General features: G+C 34.2%; 1 protein-coding gene across 1 annotated transcript in view; it reads left to right on the top strand.

The window, feature by feature from the left end:
* Positions 1-16,133, top strand: part of LOC132555979 (echinoderm microtubule-associated protein-like 2) — a 41,566-nt gene extending 25,433 nt beyond the window's left edge. Inside the window, exons 18-25 of the mRNA XM_060220369.1 lie at positions 1,566-1,721; positions 7,490-7,630; positions 9,100-9,170; positions 12,119-12,213; positions 13,276-13,382; positions 14,475-14,574; positions 14,874-15,100; positions 16,011-16,133. Of these exons, the coding sequence (XP_060076352.1) occupies positions 1,566-1,721; positions 7,490-7,630; positions 9,100-9,170; positions 12,119-12,213; positions 13,276-13,382; positions 14,475-14,574; positions 14,874-15,100; positions 16,011-16,133 (1,020 nt within the window). The remainder of the gene's footprint in view (positions 1-1,565; positions 1,722-7,489; positions 7,631-9,099; positions 9,171-12,118; positions 12,214-13,275; positions 13,383-14,474; positions 14,575-14,873; positions 15,101-16,010) is intronic.
* Positions 16,134-21,818: the final 5,685 nt, after the last annotated feature.

Raw genomic sequence — 21,818 nt, 5'->3', positions numbered from 1 at the left:
GTACAATTATGTGATATGTTGTCCCAGTCAGTATTCTGTTTTTGATGTGATTGAGTCGTTGATGTGACGTCAATAATTTGTTATTGTGACGTCATACCATTGTACTGACAAGAGAATCCCCAAACTCAACTCAAGGGCGAGACGAGGAAATGTTACATCACCAAACCGTTTATTTACCTGTCAAAGATAGAATCCCTGTACAGAGTAAGAAGAAGGGTTATCCTTCATGGGTGTTAAAAAAGGATAAGGCCATGCAACATAGGCAAAGTGTGAGGGAAAAGGGAATTTCAGCCTCAAAAAGCGTGATTACACCAGTCTAGCGTTGGACGATATGCAGTTATAGTCAGCATATGAATAGTTATTTAAAATATATCATTACACTCCTATCAATTTTATCTGAAAGCGAAGACGTTCGAAATACTTCATTATTTTACTATTTTAAGTCAGATGATGAATTACCAGCCTAATGTCGATGATGCTATGTTATCATCCTAGCTACTCGATATAATTATGAAATGCATTAGATTTTAGGGGTGTGACTGAACTGATATGACGTTGATTTTAATCGGTTACCTTCAGCTATTGCTGAATTCTTCTATTTATACAAAATAAGATCTATTTTAGCAGCATCAATAAGCTTGACAATCGTTTCAGTACCAGGTCAAAGAACCTTCAGTATTAGATCTCAGTAACGTTAACGGCATCATCGAGATTTAAAACTATAAGTGAACCATATTAGGCGAAATATGCACAAATCGAGAAATACCACATACATTTAGATAATATATGGTTGCACAAAATAGATATGAACACGGTAAATTAAAGAAAATTTGCTAAAAAAACCCTCGGAAATAAAACTAGGTTCGTTTTCCAATCGTTGTGTCCCTCTTACCACCAACCGTCGCGTGAGCTGTCCTCTTTCGAGGGTCTTAAATTCTAAACAACAAGAAAACAAAATGTCAATATTACTATAATCGAAAAACAAATTCCGTAAAACAAAATATGAACAAAAGAAGGATTTACTCGGAAACAACTGAAAAATTACAAGGAGAATAAGATTTAATATACTGTTAATACATTTAGTATATATATACAATTTTTCTCGGTTGACACTGAAATTTATCATTTCAAATTAGCATCAGGTTGGTCACAAATGTATATTCGGAGTTTCCCCTCTCTCATTCGCAGATGAAACGAAGATATCTAACGCAGTATCATGGGGTATACCAATATCTTTAACAGGTTATTGCCGTGCGTATGACATGAAAGACATACTTGTGTCTGTAAAGGTGACGAAACAAGCATAGGGATTGCACACAAAGCACACGTATTAAGTCTTAACAAGGTTATCGTGCATTCCCATTTAAGTGTTGTATCCGTTGTCAAATTGTGAATCATCAAGCGTCTTATCGCAATTGTCATATGTCGTATACACTTTGTGAATCATTAAGCATCTTATCTCCGTTGTCAAATGTCATATACGCTTTGTGAATCATTGAGGGTATTGGGATCTTTGTGAATTGTATATATGACTCGTAAAACACTAAGTATTGCATCCGTTGTAGATCCCCCGGTCAGAAGGCGGAGTGAGGATGGTACAAATTCACAATGAGACTCTACTGATAGGAACTACCATGAACTCCATGTTGTCGTCCTTCTTCCCTGCCAGTAAACAATCGCCAATGACTGACGTCACACTTGACGCGATACCAATTACACAGGTAAGTTCTAGTTTGTATTTTCCTATTCAAACCGAATGATAGTATTTTCCTATTCAAACCGAATGATTACTCAGGACCTACAGTAATTTCCCATTTAATTGGTTATCTCATTTATCTAATATACTGAGCCTCATAGAAAACGCAAGTACATTTTTTTCACGTGAAAATGTTTAGTTGTGACCTTTTGTATACTACTGGTGATATCAATAATGTAACGTTGTGTAGGCAAATGGTGAAATGACCTTTGTTTTGTTCACTCCTGTCACTGTTCATATCGACACATGCGTAATGCATATAATCGTGAATTGGAGTCACGGGTGTTGCCAATACAGGTGCGTTTTCACCGAGACGTGTCCTTTATAAAGTGCTCCGTCCTAAAGATATTCATTCAGTGAAGGCAGCATGAATAATGCTCATGGAACTCGATTAACACCCTTGCAGAAAAGAAAGGTTCTTGGAAGTTTGCAGACGGTAGCCAGGCGCTTGGGATATCGTGTTAGCACTATCACCAGTCTTGCTGGACGCTTCCAACCTTTGTAACCGTAACCTGTCTGCAACCAGAACAGCAGCTGCTATCAGAGTTAGAAGACGACCAGTGTCCGCCGACAACGTCCGGCGTCGCCCACGTTAACATGGCATTAACTGCAGACGTCCTGACGTAGGGCCTTTTCTCGCTCAGCGCCACCGACAGCATCGTCTTCAATGGGCAAGGCATCATCAACGATAAATTCTTGTTGACTAGCAACGAGTTCTCTTCTCAGACGAGTCTCGATTCCATCTTCCCCATACTGGTGGCCGTTTGCCTGCGTCGACGTAACAACTTTACATCGATTGTTGTGACCTGCAGACTAACAGATGGAATGGCGGTAGCGTGAAGGTATGGGAAGCCTCAGTTACCACCATCGGACACCTCTTCACGTTTCCCGTCAAAGTGCACAGGAGTGATGTACAGAGATAACGTTTTCAGGCCTTACGTTGTTCCAACTACAGTTTTGCCAGCATGACAACGCCCGTCCCAACACTGCTCCTTTGCGGAATTATGTAAATATTCTGCCTTTGCCGCCTCTTTTACCGGATATGACATCGATAGAACGTGTGTGGGATGAGAAGAATCTCTGCTGCTTGAGATCTTTTGACGTTGGCACAGCTGGAACAAGCATGGAACTATTTGCCCTTAGCAGTCCCAGACTCCGCAATTCCATGAGACGCCGTTACACATCCTGCATCAATGCCCAAGGCGGACACACGCATTACTGACTAATTTGTGATATTCCTTTCATGGGGGTATATTAATTAAATAGCCAATATAAATTGTAAATTTTATGAAATGAAATCTAGCAACATTTTGTTTAATTGCAATTTCAACAAACTATTAAATAAATCAGTAAAAATTCAGTTCCTGTTTTTGATTTCTTACAAAAACTTATCTTAAGTTGGACTTGCGTTTCATTGGGGCTCAGTATATGTTTGTCAGCTGCACCAGTTTGACAGGAAGGGCAGTTATCAGAAGTAATCATAGCGGAAGTAATCCTTACTGACTGTTTTCATCAACCGTTTGTTTTGATATAAAACGTTAACATGTTTTTTTGTGATTTGATGATAATTGATGTAGGAAGCCATGTTTTATCAGAACTTGTTTGTATATTGGCTGTTGTGTTTGATATAAGAAATGTAGCGAAAGTATGTTTACAAACACTTGTTTTTGATTGTGTTTACAAACACTTGGTATTGATTATATTTACAAACACGTGGTATTGATTATGTTTACAAACACTTGGTATTAATAATGTTTACAAACACGTGGTATTGATAATGTTTACAAACACGTGGTATTGATTATGTTTACAAACACGTGGTATTAATTATGTTTACAAACACGTGGTATTGATTGTGTTTACAAACACGTGGTATTGATTGTGTTTACAAACACGTGGTATTGATAATGTTTACAAACACGTGGTATTGATTATGTTTACAAAAACGTGGTATTGATTGTGTTTACAAACACGTGGTATTGATTGTGTTTACAAACACGTGGTATTGATAATGTTTACAAACACGTGGTATTGATTATGTTTACAAACACGTGGTATTGATTGTGTTTACAAACACGTGGTATTGATTGTGTTTACAAAAACGTGGTATTGATTGTGTTTACAAACACTTGGTATTGATTGTGTTTACAAACACGTGGTATTGATTGTGTTTACAAAAACGTGGTATTGATTGTGTTTACAAACACTTGGTATTGATTATGTTTACAAACACTTGGTATTGATTGTGTTTACAAACACGTGGTATTGATTGTGTTTACAAACACGTGGTATTGATTGTGTTAACAAACACTTGGTATTGATTGTGTTTACAAACACTTGGTATTGATTGTGTTTACAAACACGTGGTATTGATTATGTTTACAAACACTTGGTATTGATTATGTTTACAAACACTTGGTATTGATTGTGTTTACAAACACGTGGTATTGATTGTGTTTACAAACACGTAGTATTGATTGTGTTAACAAACACTTGGTATTGATTGTGTTTACAAAAACGTGGTATTGATTGTGTTTACAAACACGTGGTATTGATAATATTTACAAACACGTGGTATTGATAATGTTTACAAACACGTGGTATTGATTGTGTTTACAAACACGTGGTATTGATAATATTTACAAACACGTGGTATTGATAATGTTTACAAACACTTGGTATTGATTGTGTTTACAAACACGTGGTATTGGTAATATTTACAAACACGTGGTATTGATAATGTTTACAAACACTTGGTATTAATTGTGTTTACAAACACGTGGTATTGATTATATTTACAAACACGTGGTATTGATAATGTTTACAAACACTTGGTATTGATTGTGTTTACAAACACGTGGTATTGATAATATTTACAAACACGTGGTATTGATAATGTTTACAAACACTTGGTATTGATTATATTTACAAACACGTGGTATTGATTATGTTTACAAACACTTGGTATTAATAATGTTTACAAACACGTGGTATTGATAATGTTTACAAACACGTGGTATTGATTATGTTTACAAACACGTGGTATTAATTATGTTTACAAACACGTGGTATTGATTGTGTTTACAAACACGTGGTATTGATTGTGTTTACAAACACGTGGTATTGATAATGTTTACAAACACGTGGTATTGATTATGTTTACAAAAACGTGGTATTGATTGTGTTTACAAACACGTGGTATTGATTGTGTTTACAAACACGTGGTATTGATAATGTTTACAAACACGTGGTATTGATTATGTTTACAAACACGTGGTATTGATTGTGTTTACAAACACGTGGTATTGATTGTGTTTACAAAAACGTGGTATTGATTGTGTTTACAAACACTTGGTATTGATTGTGTTTACAAACACGTGGTATTGATTGTGTTTACAAAAACGTGGTATTGATTGTGTTTACAAACACTTGGTATTGATTATGTTTACAAACACTTGGTATTGATTGTGTTTACAAAAACGTGGTATTGATTGTGTTTACAAACACTTGGTATTGATTATGTTTACAAACACGTGGTATTGATAATATTTACAAACACGTGGTATTGATTATGTTTACAAACACTTGGTATTGATTATGTTTACAAACACTTGGTATTGATTGTGTTTACAAACACGTGGTATTGATTGTGTTTACAAACACGTAGTATTGATTGTGTTAACAAACACTTGGTATTGATTGTGTTTACAAAAACGTGGTATTGATTGTGTTTACAAACACGTGGTATTGATAATATTTACAAACACGTGGTATTGATAATGTTTACAAACACGTGGTATTGATTGTGTTTACAAACACGTGGTATTGATAATATTTACAAACACGTGGTATTGATAATGTTTACAAACACTTGGTATTGATTGTGTTTACAAACACGTGGTATTGATAATATTTACAAACACGTGGTATTGATAATGTTTACAAACACTTGGTATTAATTGTGTTTACAAACACGTGGTATTGATTATATTTACAAACACGTGGTATTGATAATGTTTACAAACACTTGGTATTGATTGTGTTTACAAACACGTGGTATTGATAATATTTACAAACACGTGGTATTGATAATGTTTACAAACACTTGGTATTGATTATGTTTACAAACACGTGGTATTGATTATGATTACAAACACGTGGTATTGATCGTGTTTACAAACACGTGGTATTGATTGTGTTTACAAACACGTGGTATTGATTGTGTTTACAAACACGTGGTATTGATAATATTTACAAACACGTGGTATTGATAATGTTTACAAACACGTGGTATTGATTATGATTACAAACACGTGGCATTGATTGTGTTTACAAACACGTGGTATTGATTATGATTACAAACACGTGGTATTGATTGTGTTTACAAACACGTGGTATTGATTGTGTTTACAAACACGTGGTATTGATTGTGTTTACAAACACGTGGTATTGATTGTGTTTACAAACACGTGGTATTAATTGTGTTAACAAACACGTGGTATTGATTATGTTTACAAACACGTGGTATTAATTATGTTTACAAACACGTGGTATTGATTGTGTTTACAAACACTTGGTATTGATTGTGTTTACAAACACGTGGTGGTATTGATTATGTTTACAAACACGTGGTATTGATTATGTTTACAAACACGTGGTATTGATTGTGTTTACAAACACGTGGTATTGATTGTGTTTACAAACACGTAGTATTGATTGTGTTTACAAACACGTGGTATTGATTGTGTTTACAAACACTTGGTATTGATTGTGTTTACAAACACGTGGTATTGATAATGTTTACAAACACGTGGTATTGATTATGTTTACAAACACGTGGTATTGATAATGTTTACAAACACGTGGTATTGATTATGTTTACAAACACTTGGTATTGATTGTGTTTACAAACACGTGGTATTGATTATGTTTACAAACACGTGGTATTGATAATATTTACAAACACGTGGTATTGATAATATTTACAAACACGTGGTATTGATAATATTTACAAACACGTGGTATTGATTTTGTTTACAAACACGTGGTATTGATTATGTTTACAAACACGTGGTATTGATTGTGTTTACAAACACGTGGTATTGATTGTGTTTACAAACACGTGGTATTGATTGTGTTTACAAACACGTGGTATTGATAATGTTTACAAACACGTGGTATTGATAATGTTTACAAACACGTGGTATTGATTGTGTTTACAAACACGTGGTATTGATTGTGTTTACAAACACGTGGTATTGATTGTGTTTACAAACACGTGGTATTGATAATATTTACAAACACGTGGTATTGATAATGTTTACAAACACGTGGTATTGATTGTGTTTACAAACACGTGGTATTGATAATGTTTACAAACACGTGGTATTGATTATGTTTACAAACACTTGGTATTGATTGTGTTTACAAAAACGTGGTATTGATTGTGTTTACAAACACTTGGTATTGATTGTGTTTACAAACACGTGGTATTGATTATGTTTACAAACACGTGGTATTGATAATATTTACAAACACGTGGTATTGATAATGTTTACAAATATTTGGTATTGATTATGATTAAAAAGGTTTGTTATTGATTCTGTTTACAACCATTTTGTGTTTTCATTTAAGATTCAGGTTTATCATAAAACTTTATAGATAATAATATCCCTGACCGACATATCATATTCTATCGGTCAACTTATCTGGCCTGATTTCCGTTCTTTACAGGGACATTTTGACGACCTACGTGGGATTGCGTGTGTTCCGGCGTCTGAAGTAGGAGGTGATTTCGTCACAGCTGGTCTGGATGGTATTATATGTTGGTTTGATTCCAATAGGCGGGATCCGGTCTGTAAATTAGTATTAAAGGTAAATTTTTATCGCTCAACAAGGTATATCATATTTTATGTATTTAATCATAAGGAGACATCATTTTCAGTATTTTTATCTACACTGAAACAAAAAGACATTTTATAGCCGATACTTTTTATACAGAATCCAATGAAGATATTTTTAAAGAACTTTTTATCTACACTGATATGAAATGCCATTTTATAGCCTAAACATTTGATACAGAAATAAAAGAAGATATTTTCTAAGAAAAGTTCCCCGTTTGTATTTCAAATTAAGAACACGTGGTTGACGTTTTGACGTCAGCACACTATAAAACGCGTGCATAAAATGACTTTTTGATTTCGCGGTTTATTTAGAACACAAAATAATGAACGCCAATCCTTATCACGTGGTCGCCTTTTGTCCGGCGTCGTTTTTTTTTATAGATTTTAGAAAATCAACCCGTAATTACTTTCCTTTACATAGGATGAATCAGTTAAGGTATAATTTAGATATGTATCATATGTACAATGTAGGCCAAGTCAGTTCATTTTGTTAATTAGGGCAATTCTGTGACATATGTTACCAAAACAATGACAATATTTTTAAATCTCAGATGACTGTATAGGACATAAGCCATGTAATCACGTTTTAATGAATTCTTTGATTATTTCATGCAACTCTGCATTGGTCAGTCGTTTGAAAATGGCATATATTTTTATGGTCTGGGGTGAATGAATGAAAATATGAAAAAAATTATGAAAATATTTGCTGCATAAAGCAATAAATTATCAATGTTTAATACATAAGACCTAGACGTTAACAGAGTTTCTTAGTACAGAAATGGTTACAATATAGCCAAATTATAAATCAAACTGCATCACACACAGTGATAGTTCGGATTGGTTTTATTCAAAAGTTTGACATTTTTCTTTTTGATATATATCATTTCTGGCATGTCGAATGAAACCTTATATAAGATTTCCATTTTTAATCCAAAACAAAACAAATAATGCACATTGTGTTATCTGAAACAACTGTTTCATTAAATACAGAACCTGTGTTGATGGTTTAAAGTACTAAATGATTTTCATGTATATAATGTTGTATATTTTTTACTTTTTCTCTTGTTTAATGTTGTTCCTATTTATTACGTTTTCCCCTCCCATTAGACTTACTAAACGGTTTGATTTGTTAATATGGTAATAATCAATGTTTCGTTCAACACGAATAACACGTCTTACAAAGTTTAAAAATTATTTCAGTAAGTTATTTCTTTAAAAGCCTTTGAAGATTTCGTTATTTATTCGTTAAGAGTAAGACATTTTAATCTGTCTCCAAATCAGATATTTTAGGTAAGCATTTTAACTCAAAATAGTCAATTTGAAATGCCATTATTTGTCGCAGATGCGTTAACAAGTAACAGCAGCGGAACTTAATTTTAATGACTTATGTCAATATTAATGTAATTTGACTTCATTCTTAAAATGTTTTGTCTTTGGCAGGGTCAGCAGTTTCTGTGTATCGACAGTAATCCGTCCGGAAAACTGATCGCCCTTGGGACAAAGGACGGACAGTGAGTAACACTCCAGATTACACATGTCTCACAGTGAAATCACACCCTGTACAGCATGACATTTCAGCTGCTTTATAATCCTTAAAGGTTCTGTTCCATGCTGACGTGTGTCTAGACTGTTACTTTCCTCTTAATATATCAAGCAATAATTACCTTTTAATTCATTATAAGACAAGAAAAGACATTTCTGTATCTGTATCTGTTTCTTCTCTGGCTTTCATTGGTATAACTATATACACAGACCGCTAGAAAAATCACAAATATATAGCGCAGGATAAATGGATTCATAAATTAGACTTATTTTATAAAACGACCAATAGATTAAACCAAAAAAAATTAACTCTACTACATTCATCCTGATCCGTTGATAAAGTATAGTTATCAGATGATGCAAAATACTTCAATCTTTAAAAGCATAATCTCTCATATAAAGAGATTACATCCGAATCGCAAATTGGAAGTTTGTAAAAATGGTTCATGCAGAAATTACAGAATACGCATTGAGATATTGTTGCAGTATCTCGTCAAAAGGTAGATGAATGATTGTATAATTAATTAGATTGGTTATAATGAGTGCAAAATTTGTACTTCGTTCGCCAGTGCTCGCATCAATTTTGGAGCATACTTTTTCTAAAATATTTAATTTGAGCTAACGAACATTTTTGTAGTGTCAGTGTCATGTGTGTAATCGAATCTTAATATAAGAAATACTGGCTACAAACCCAATTGATTTCAATCATTAATGCTTTAACGTTGAACCTCTATATAAAGACCACCTACCTAAAACGTTAATTTTCACTGTTCCGTGGGGCTTTTTATATGGCTTCCTGTCATAAGAATGCTAAATGCATTTTATCATTACCTGTAATTATATCTATATGTTTCTCGACGTTTTTTACGATTTTTCTTGAAATACCGACTCAATTTGTGGCTAGTTCAATGTTGAAACTTAACGGTTGACTGATGGGTGTGAATGGCAGATATTTGGTTACATGTTATTTGATAAAAAGTTGTAACTTCATTACAGGGGAAGATCGCCAGGAACAAGTAAATACACGAATAAAGAAAAAATAAAATCAAAGCAAAACATACTTTTACAATTTTGTAAACAACAGCTCTGCTGTTCCACTATCACGCTCTGGAATCACTCATTTCAATGCATAGTGAGAAAAGCAACAAGAAAATACCAACACGTAAATAATATGACAATTCAAACTCAAATTATATAAAATGTAGGGCAAAAAATATAAAGAAAACATATTTACCTTGAGACTCTTGAAAAAGTACAAAGATAATGAAAAAGAGAAGGAAATAGCAACATATCAACAAAATGAAAATCCAAACTCAAATTCAATAAAAGAAAGGAAAATGTGAACAAAAGAAAGATTAACACGGAGACTCCTGAATAAGACCATGTGTTACGGAGTAGTAAGCGTCTTTAACTCTCGCAATATAATGCATCATATAACTGTTTCATCCGTCTTGAACTCGTTCATAATGCAAGGTCCTGAAGCATGAAATCTAGGAGATGACTGAAAAGAAGATCAATATTGATCGAGGGAAAGGGAAACTGCATCGACGACTTTTCAAACGAGTGACGAACAATATAACATATTTTATCACTCCACACAATAGTTTTATTAATGGGGAAATACATATGTTACCCAAAGGCCAGTGACAATGATAAATCCCTTCCAAAGGACATATATACAGTAATATATTATGTTATAAGATTACAACTGTGCCAATAAAGCTTAATATATTTTGACAGCACGTGATGTCCACATAATTCCTAAAACAATAGTATTGCACCTTCTCTCACATCGATGAAGTCTCTTGTGGATTGTAATAATAATCCCACTTCGTCTGTCTCGCGAGGAATTTGTATTATAACAGAATTCACGTCTTGGTATAAACTATTCATGAAGAAGTCCCATTTGTTCTCTGTATCATTAATACGATTTACTTATTGACAATTAACGTCACAGTGAGAAAGCCTATTGCTTCTATCCCCAACATCTGGCAATGCAAAGTCCGTTAAAAGGTTTCCGTTTTTCTTGCTGCTTGACATTCATCTTTGAATAAATTTTCGATTAGGATATAATGTGGTCTGTATATTTTAACTGCTAGGGTATCAATCTACCGTGTCCAGGATGTGATATATGTGGTGGAAATAACAGACCCAATAGGCCATCTTAATATCACATTCAGTTACAACTACTTAAAGATAAAACGAACGTTATAGGATTATTTCGCCACTTGAACAAGGCCATGTTAAGCGACTACTGTTTCTTCTGTATTTTCATTTGCCCGATTATGACAAGAAATTACACCCGGTCCCATACTTTGCCAATTCTTTGCTCAAATACAAATTTGTACTCAAGTTCAAATATCTTTGCTGATAAATCTGATATCTACATTAATATTTTGTTTTAACTGGAATGCATTTCGGTAAATTATATATCATTTTCAATGTTAAGATACTTAGCTCACGTGGTTTAAACATTCTTGCGCGAAAAACAATCAGTCTTGTCCAATTTGGTCAAAAGCATCCGTAGATGAAAGATAATTAAATGTTTTAATATAGTGTGTCTCATACTCCTGTGGCTGGAGGGAAGAAACCAACAATCCTGTTGTTAGAATGTAAAGATTATGTCCCCTATTTGGAAAATAATTTTAATTTGTGTTAATGGTTGATTCCGCATCTAGAGGTTGGGGGGAAGGTATTCTGTAGAAATTATTAGTTTGTTGGAATTTGGTCCATCTTTTCCCCGATAAATAAAATATTGCTATGAACTGTTGGTTTTGTTGATGATAATTAAAAAGTAACTTGATATTCTATAAGAAATATATCACATTGGGAGCGATGCTTTTACTCGGAAACTTCTTTGATGTTTTTGAAATTCTGAATATATTCTATGACATGTATAATCCTTGCATGTTGACAGTGTGATTTTGATTAAGATTGAGGGAGAGAGCAGTTCTGATGCTTTCAACAAGAAGATCTGCAAGGACCGTATCGACACAATTAACTTCTCGCCAGGCAAGTCTGTTTATACCTGGTGTTACGACCTTTACATTATTTGGTTCAAACAAACATATCCCTGTTTTATACACTTGACTGTAAAATGATAAACTGTCAGATCCACAGACGAACTTGGATATTGAAGTCGACATTAGTTCTATTTTATTCTGTTATATTGGAGACTTATTAAACATCAATGCAGTGTTGATGTAATTTAATGGTCTAATAATACAATCAGTGAAAAATATTTTGAATAGATTAATCTTCTAGACAAGGACATCTATTTAGATGTCTCTATGAAGTGTTAACTACCCGTTCTCGTTTATTTTGAAACCGATAAAAATAGTAAAATTATTCCGACCGTGTAATATTTCCTATCGTTCATATTCATTTATCAATCATCATATGTAAAACAAGGTACAAGTGTATTTCGTATGTTATATTAGAAACCAATAGCACCACTTTATTGTTAATGACATCAGTATAATGGTGATGGTGATGGGTGGTGGCGGAAGGGAGGCAGGAGTGTGTTAACTTCTCGATAACGTGTAACTGAAAATATATTTGAAATACGAGTAAAAATAAAAATAATTGCAGTATTATTTGAATAGATTTTCTACATAGTGTATGTATTACGCAATGTTCTAACAACTTTTGTCGCTTTGATGTTGATCAATATTCAATAAAAAAAGGCAACATACAAGGTAAATTTTCGTCATTTGGCCTTTTCTCAGTAAAGTAGAAAAAAAACAAAAGTGGGTTAATATGATGTCTACAATAACAGTGGAAACGACAATGAAAGTCGTATTCAATATATTTTGAATTACTTCTACACATATCATGATCTCAATAATATATTGCGATGGGTATACTTTAGCTCTATATCAATAACTCTGTGATCGACACTCTCTATATATTTACAGACACGGTTTAGGTTTCATTTACATATATCGTATCCTCGATGATAATCCAAAACTCTGGTGTGTTTCTCTCTTGATTTCTATTATAAAGGATCCATGTTCGTATATCATGGTCTAAATGTAAACCTCATGTTATGATGTTATCTATATTTCCATGTAGATTACCAGACTGTAGCGGCTGGCAGTCATGACCAAAGCGTTTATGTGTTCTCTGTGCAACAGAAAGACGATGGCTCTACTCCCTGGGAATTCGTCGGGAAGTTTAATGTAAGATTCTGCAGTTCTTGAGGCAATTATAGCAGTGAAGAGATTATTGAAATAGGTTACAAGACCTTTAGGTATATTGATAATGTCTTGATTACGAAGCTAACAGGATGACCTTTCCGAGATGCCTTCTGATAAGGTCACGATTTATTTTTAAAGAATAACATGCCTGCTTCCCTAACATACGTTGTTAACATGTCGATACTAAAGGAATCGTTCCCAATGTCACGATTTCCGTGCAAAAGTATTCACTTGTCAGAAATAAGTTACAGCACAGGGCCTAAAGAGACGCCTAAAGTTGTAGATTGTTAAGTGTTACGGTCGTCAAAATAGTATTTTTGTACGTCTGTGTGTTCGCGTTAGAATTGAGAGACACCTACTTGTCAGTATTGTCTTCCTTGATATGTTCTATTTTCGCGATTGTTGTGTTTATTTACAGGTATGCTGTTTGTTCCTCTGTTTAAACAGTAAATCTCTATTTACGTCATATTCCCTTATTGCACATGTTGGAGAAAACTTAGGGATACGTATTTGATAAGATAATATCCATTCTTGAAAATAATAATTTTAATTGTAGGAATAACGTCTTGTACAACCAAAATTAATACAGATGTAGTGATTTTAACTACGTTAAGTCGTCAGTGAACTGTGATCGTGATAAGATAATTGAACTTTTCATTCCGGAGTAAAATCGTGCATAATTAAGAAGCGGTATCTAAAATCCGTACATCCAGTTTAACAAACTCAGATATTTCAGTTATGAGTATTATTCAATGAAAATAACAGGAGTAAAAATAACAGGAAAATACCAACATGTCAACATGATCATAAACCAACCTTAGATTTAATAAAACTAAATATGAAAAAAGAAAGATTCACGCGGAGACTCCTGAAACAGAACAAGAAGAATAAGACCAGGTGTTCTGCTAGCCTCTTCTGCTTCATCGATGACACTCGTAATGTAAATATTTGGCAATCGAAGCAAGTTCATGTTCCCAATAAGGGTTATTCACCAGGTTGTCCGTCCAATTAGCATTACTACATCGCTGAGGAGGTTTGTGATGAAGACCTTCTATTGTTCTTTCTGTATCCCAGGGGCATAATGGACCTGTTAACGGACTAGATTTTTCATGTGAGAAGCAGAGCGGGTCCTACCTTGTCAAAAGCTGTTCTACGAAACCCGATATCCAATACTGTATGTATCATTGCATAACTTCATAACACTATTCAAGAAAAAGAGATGTTTGAAGCAACATATATGGGGGGAGTGGCATGATATAAAATCGATATTTCAAGTTTTATTATATACTCTATTTGTACCTTGATCTTAATTGCAAAATCTCAAATCTGAAATACAATGTGGGAATTTTAACCGAAATGAATATTAATGCAATTGACAATGTTTTTCCTTACTGTTTGAAACGTTTGCCTATGAGTGGCGTTATATGATTATACCGCACTGAATATTAATATATATCACCTTTTCCTGTCAAGGGCGTCTGGATGACCAAACGTCAATGGCAGATTGTGACAGTACGTCCATTCAATGGTCAACTCATCATTGTAAACTGGACAGCCACGTGTACGGCCTGTGGTGGTCCAAGCAGGCACAAGAAAACGATGTCAACTGCATAGACGTCAACAGCTCAGGGAATCTGGTTGCTATGGGCGACAGCAATGGATATCTTAGCCTCTTCCGGTATCCTTGCACTAAAAGAGGGGTATGCTTTCTTAAGAATCAGTTGCCATGTTTAGTATTAACATTTCGCATAGCACATCATTTTCAAGTTACAATGTTTTGCCTGTGGAAAAGACTTTTGTTATATAATATAAATAATTTCTCGACATTTCCACAGATCATTTTCGCTTTTTCTTGATTCACCTCCCAGATTAAAAAATTAGACCATTAGTCTTACTGATGAGTCCTAGATGAACGAAACGGCTGTAGGATGCAGTTTAAGGTAGCATTCGACTCTGCTTATATAACTCTAAATTTGTATTGAAAGGTGCTGCTGTTAACTTTTATACTGTCTTCTCAAGATTGTACAAAAGACACACGAATGGATAGTACATCTTGAATTAATTTTAAAATAGAAACAATAAAACCAAACATATAACTTAACTGCATCATACAGTTGTTTCCTCCTTCATCAATATTGCTAAGGATTTAATCTTGGATCCTTTGAGGCGACTGACGTAAGACTAAAGTAACAGAAAGGATGCAAAAGATCTAGATGAGAAGGTACACCAGCCTCAAAATCCAACCGATTTCTGAATTTTCATACATCTGATAATTTTAGGGCATGGAAAAGTAAAACATGTAATTGTTTTGAATTTAATCAATATAAGGGCCAGAATTTAAACAGATATTTGTAAATTGTGATTTCATTATACGTAAAGTGTAATCTTCTTATTTACAACTCGTATTATTTGGAGACTAGATTTAATTCATTGCATTTCATCGGATCGTGCCTAACATTACACATATGAATCGAACTCAATGAAATCAAATATTCGATTATCCCGAGGTTTTCCCAAGGTCCCGCCCAGTTCGAGATAACGAGGTTCGAATGTGTGTTTATTTAAACAATATGAAAAGATAATATATTTTCACTAATTTGTGTTTTTCAGGCATTCTGTCACACATACAAGAGCCATACATCCATACAGAAAGTCCTTTTTGTATACGGGAAAATATTTGTTGTCACTATTGGAGGAAACGATTCATGTATTCTACAATGGCGAATCGTGTGATTAAGAAAGCCAACTAGACTCTATAACCCATCATTTCGTTTACCAGGAATATCTCATATCGTCCTTCGATTCGGAATACCATACCACAATCAACATAATTGAAGACGGTTCATTCCTCTGTATACCTCGGTAGATGTCAGTCGTCAAAATATGCAAACACTGAAGAATTCATCTATACAACCATTGATCAGAGAGGCTTGCACACTACACTTAAATCCTTTCTATGTGTCGTGTGCAAAAACTGGTTTATTTGTGTTTCTTGACAGAAAGCAAATTAGATACATATTTCTTCCTGACTCGAAATGAATAATCTGTTGTCAGTATGATATGGTCGGATATAAATTTCTGCTTTCGACAGAATGTTCTGGTGTGTTTGCACTTTAAAGTTTGATTCCACTCACTATCACCAGGGCAAATGCACAGACTTAAGTCTCCCCAAACACTCGGCTGTCAGATAATTCATTGTAAGTAAAGGACGGTATTTCTCAGAGATCAGGAAGTTGTGAACAACACAGTAATACCCAGCATTACAACTTAAGACATTGATATCTAGCTAGACCTGTGAACGGACTACCCTAGTGCGACGCTTGGGGTCAATGAGTTCGTGACAGGACTGGGACCCGGATGTTGACCAGCTATCAGCAGTATGATTAAGGGATATGAAAGTTACATAAACGAGTTTTCCAAGTTTTCAAAGACTTTCCTCCATTTGTTTGGTCATGACGTATGTAACTTACCGGTACAAGAATGTACGAAGATTAGCGACCGATATCAAATGGTCCTCACTGACCTTGAACTTTCGTATTAAATTGTACATATGTATTACATCGTGCGGCATACTTCCTTTCAGAACAAATTCAACAGAACTACGTGTACCTACTCGGACAAAAAACTTAACATTTCCGTGAATAAAATATCAAATAAATTGAATTTTGCGTCCTTGAATATAATGAAAACATGATGCGATACTGATAAGGTTTTAGCGTAGCAACTTAAAACATAAGAATAATTCCAAATGACATAAATCCTGTATTTATCCATCTTCTATTCTTAAAAAATATAAAGACGTTTGGATATTTTTCCAAGATGAGGAAAGAAGCTGCAATATTCGTTTTCTGATCTTAAAAATCTGAAAGAGTGATCAATTAAGTCGGATTTCACGGATATTCGAGATTTATTATGATGAGTCATCATACGTTTAGTTTTAATCGACACAGGAATTTGATATCTAATTAAAACTTACGTTAGGTCAAGTGTCAAACGAGTACATCCTCTACAAACAAAGTGGATTGCAGCATTTACCTGCTTCTGTTACACTATAACTCTTGCTTTCCTGATTTCGTAAAGATATTAAAATGTATGTGTGTATGAGGGAATAATTCACGCTGTCATCATAAGTGCGACCAACACAAAAATCAATAAATATTGTAGAGATAAGCTGTAAGATTTTTTAATATGTGTAGGTTTCCATTGATCAGTACTATCAATAACCAATGACTTTTGTTTAGAACTATGATATATATTGATGTGTTTTACTCTTAACATAAAGCGGTCAACATCAACCCTGCGTGACCAGAAGAAATTCTAGAGTGTCATAAAGACAATGGAAATCTAGAAATGAACATCAATTCCCTGAGGTGAAGCTACCTTATCTTTTAAAGGTTTGACATTACAGACGGTGTTGTTTAGAAAAAAATATGAAAACAATATTTACAGAACAATCAAACAATCTCAAACTACAAAGTATCAGTCTAAGAATATCCTCCCAATTGATGTTTTTACGTGATACGCGATATACGGATTAAAGACCTTAGTGAAATCAATCAAACAAGTTTCCGATTGTTACACGGACATATTGGTGTTTTACGTGATTCGAGAAATCAAGAGATAATGCAGATCTCATTATGAAAACATGCTGGAAAAATTGTTTTGTATGACGCAATGCCGCTGGGCATGTACAGTGTCTCGTAACAAAAAAAAACATTAAGAAATAAAGTACAGGGATATATGCCCAGGTGTTCTGGATGAGTAAGCGTCTTCTGTTTCATCGATGACTTATAAATCTTTGTCAATCCACTTTCAAAATGAGAGCAATGTATTCCGCAACGAAACCGCATATTAAAGAGCGCCAAACAACACGCCCAAATTCATATCGCACAAAAATAGAATATTTCTCAATGAGATCACTTTGATGACTGTAAAAACCCCGAATTATTTCATCAATTTGCAATTTTCGAAACTGGTTTGAACTCTAGCGCGATACTCGTGATAATGGGAGCATTCCTTTGAGCATCGAATCACCTGCAACATGGATTGGGGACGCATTATGTTTCTTTCCAATATTTGAAAAAAAAAGGAATTGAAAGCATCACGCTTATGAAATGACAGTTGTATACGATCGGTATAAACGGTGATGTAAATAGATAAATAAAACTCATTTGGTCTTTCTGTTCTGGGAGTTATTGATGATGTATAAACATTTGTACCTTTGAAACAGTAACTTTAATTCACATATATTAACAACATTTTCCCTGTTCACTTCTTTGTAATTTATCCAACAATTTATTGTTTCAGAGAAATTCAGACTAATTTCTATTTATATATAACTGGTTAGATATTTGCATCAAGTTTATAGGAAACTTGTAATTATATTTCACATATCTACAGGATATATTGTATTCTCTTTCTGCTATATACATTGTACTATACATATTTTACCCTATGCATTCTATATACATCTACATTGAAGTCGATCTGCTTATTGCAACACCTTGTTTACCTTTCTTTCCTCCTGATATGACTCTTGGCAGATTAGTGAGGTTAAAATCAAAAGGAACAGAATTAAGCTCAGACTAGGGTCATCACAAACGTCAAGAGAAGAAGAAGTCGCGTAAAGGTCTTCAAATATTTCACATATATTTCACTGAAAGCAGCCAAGGTCAAACATTGGAACAAACTCTTCATTCAGGCATGTTTTATGTCCACTTTCAGTGCTCCGCATCCTTTGACGAATTAAAAGTCGTTTCAAGATTTCAATTAATTTGACCAAAATGTTTTACAAAGCAAAATATGAGAAAAATATCTTACCTGAGATTTTTGAAGAACCAGTTGATTAATGTAGGTAATTCGTTGACTTATATCAAAATACATCAACACACAAATCTCCCTCACACACATGATACATCAACAAAAAGCTATGGAATGACATCAACCAGAACCGGTGTAACTTCATAAACACACTCGGTGTATACTGAAATATAGACTGGCATGGTATTTTCGATAATTACAGATTCGGATAACAAAAGGCGACAGAGCATAGTATAATGCTCTCGTATTGCTGGGGTGACGTAAAAGCAATCCATCAACAGGGAACAACATTTTTAAATCTTAAAACTAAAACAGTGAGACCAACATCATTACTTAAGATTGATATCAGAATGCACACATTTTACAATCAGTGTTGCTCTATTCAGGAACGATTTTTTTATCCGCATTGGATCTCAATTGACATATTTATTGAGACGATGGCGTGCGGTATGCCTTTGGTGCGTTGAAGAAATGTGTTTTCCTATTCTCTAAAACCTATATATAAGGAATAGCACACGCACAATGCTTCGACCTGATATTATGCATGAGACCTTCATCAGACAAGGTGATTATGATCAATGTGGAAAGTTTGAGGACATACCTTGTCACATTTCTTCTCCGGTATGTAATGTGGATACTTCTATCCCTGTCGGAGAGAGGTTAGATTTTGGCAAACCAGGTATATACTAGTCTCTTAGGAGAACTACTAGATTTTTACAAACCAATCTTTGCCGTGAGTATAAATGCTCTTCCATTGGTCTATATCTCTTTGCACTGCCAACAATCATCTTCTTTGACAATAGCGTGTAGCTCTAGATCCAGTTTGTCCAAACTCCACTGCATCGAGTGATAATCTCAACTTACATAGTAATTCATCGCATCAACTTTCTTTTGTTGATAACTTCCCCATGTTCTCCTTTTACTTTGAATGGTTACGTTGTGTTGACATGCCTATTTGTCGTTTGTGAATGAAAAGTTATATCACGAGAACATAGAAAGCAGTGTTAAATTTAGGTCCACTGGTGGATTATGATCATTTGCTTTGCCAGATGTTACTAGATGGTTATAACTGACAGTGATCTTAATGAATCAAACTTAAAATAGCAGAAGGTCTGAAAATATGTCCTTAATCTCCTCAAACATTTATCGCAGCTCGAGATTTTTACTGAAATAACATGTTTCTGTATTTTATTGACATTCCATTTTTCGGTGAGATTATTTGCCAACTTGAGGAACATATAAAGAAGGTTGACCAGGCTAATGTGGGATAAGACGTAGCTAAATGGAGTCGATCTAAAGGAACGGAGTTCAACATGTTCTTCTTACATGTGATATTACCTTGTCTTTCCTTGAGTTTACATCCTGGACTGTCCAGAAATTTTCCCCAAACAAATCACGCTGTGTAGATTTACACCTTACAAAAACAACTCGATCGTGTACACCAGCAGATTCGCACAAACCATATGACAGAGCATTGGCTTTAAGTCCACCTTCAGTGCATGCTTATATCCCATTGTGTGGAAACAATTCCTTGCTACCTCGTTACTGGTATTTTAACCTGACCTGATGTGTTGCAAGCCCCATAAACAATGATTTATGTCCTCCGCTACGTGTGAACCGTAGGCTGTATTACCGCAACAAAAAAATCTTGCAATTTTGTTTTTTCGGTTATATAAAGATTAGTTGAGAGATTGATCTCCTGTTACATTTTGTTGATCTTAATTATTAGTAAAGCTTATAATCTTTCATCCAAGTTTTATATTCACCTTTTCATTGTAGACTACTGTACAGCTGTGAAAACGATATACTTATTATTTGCGTTGATACAGAGACAACACTAACAAATTGTACGTGTTTTTCTGGACTTTCACTTTCAATTTATTTTTCTTTTTTTTCGTTGTGCATTTTGATTTCGTGTCCTTTGCAGCTCCTGGGATTGTCCCTGTAAACCAATTTATGGCAAGTTATTTCAAGCGCACTGATTACCCTTTGTTTTTGTTTCTTGTTAAAGCTTGCGAGAACTAACTCATGGCTTATGGCTTCACAATATCCTTCTACTACGAAATGCCCTTTCAAATAATAGTGGGTTTTTTGGGATAAATGCACTTTACTGAAATATCTGAATACTTTTCAATTAGGCTTTCGTGATTAACAAGAAGCCATGCTGACAGCAAAAGAGATTTAAACAATATAATTCCATAAGGACGAAAATCCGGTTGACGAAACTGTCAAATTGTGATTCTCGCAACAATGACATTAAATGATTTAAAATTAAGTTTTTCTTTATTCAACTGTGACAAACCTTTCTATACAAATTTAATGTAAGATTTTGTTTATGCCTGTTTTGAATCAATATGCAGTTATTTTATATAGCTTTTATTTTTTTTAATCGTCAGTATAGTCCAGTATATGTGTAAGGAAAGCCTACAACGGTCAATACAGATTTAATTGTAAGGTTGGTTGAGTGCATTTAACACCACAATAGAATCAATTTCCTTTTTAATTTTGTTCATAGTTTTAAAAAACGTCAAGTATACGATATATTGGGAACCTTTTCAGCATCGGAATTAATCTATTTCACTATCATGGCTGAAGCTG

The sequence above is a fragment of the Ylistrum balloti genome, unplaced genomic scaffold, assembly GCF_031769215.1.
Source record: "Ylistrum balloti isolate Yb309-2 unplaced genomic scaffold, AGI_CSIRO_Ybal_v1 Utg369648, whole genome shotgun sequence".
Lineage (NCBI taxonomy): Eukaryota > Metazoa > Mollusca > Bivalvia > Pectinida > Pectinidae > Ylistrum > Ylistrum balloti.
The sequence above is the reverse complement of the archived record's forward strand: the minus strand, read 5'-3'. Positions and strand labels throughout refer to the sequence as shown.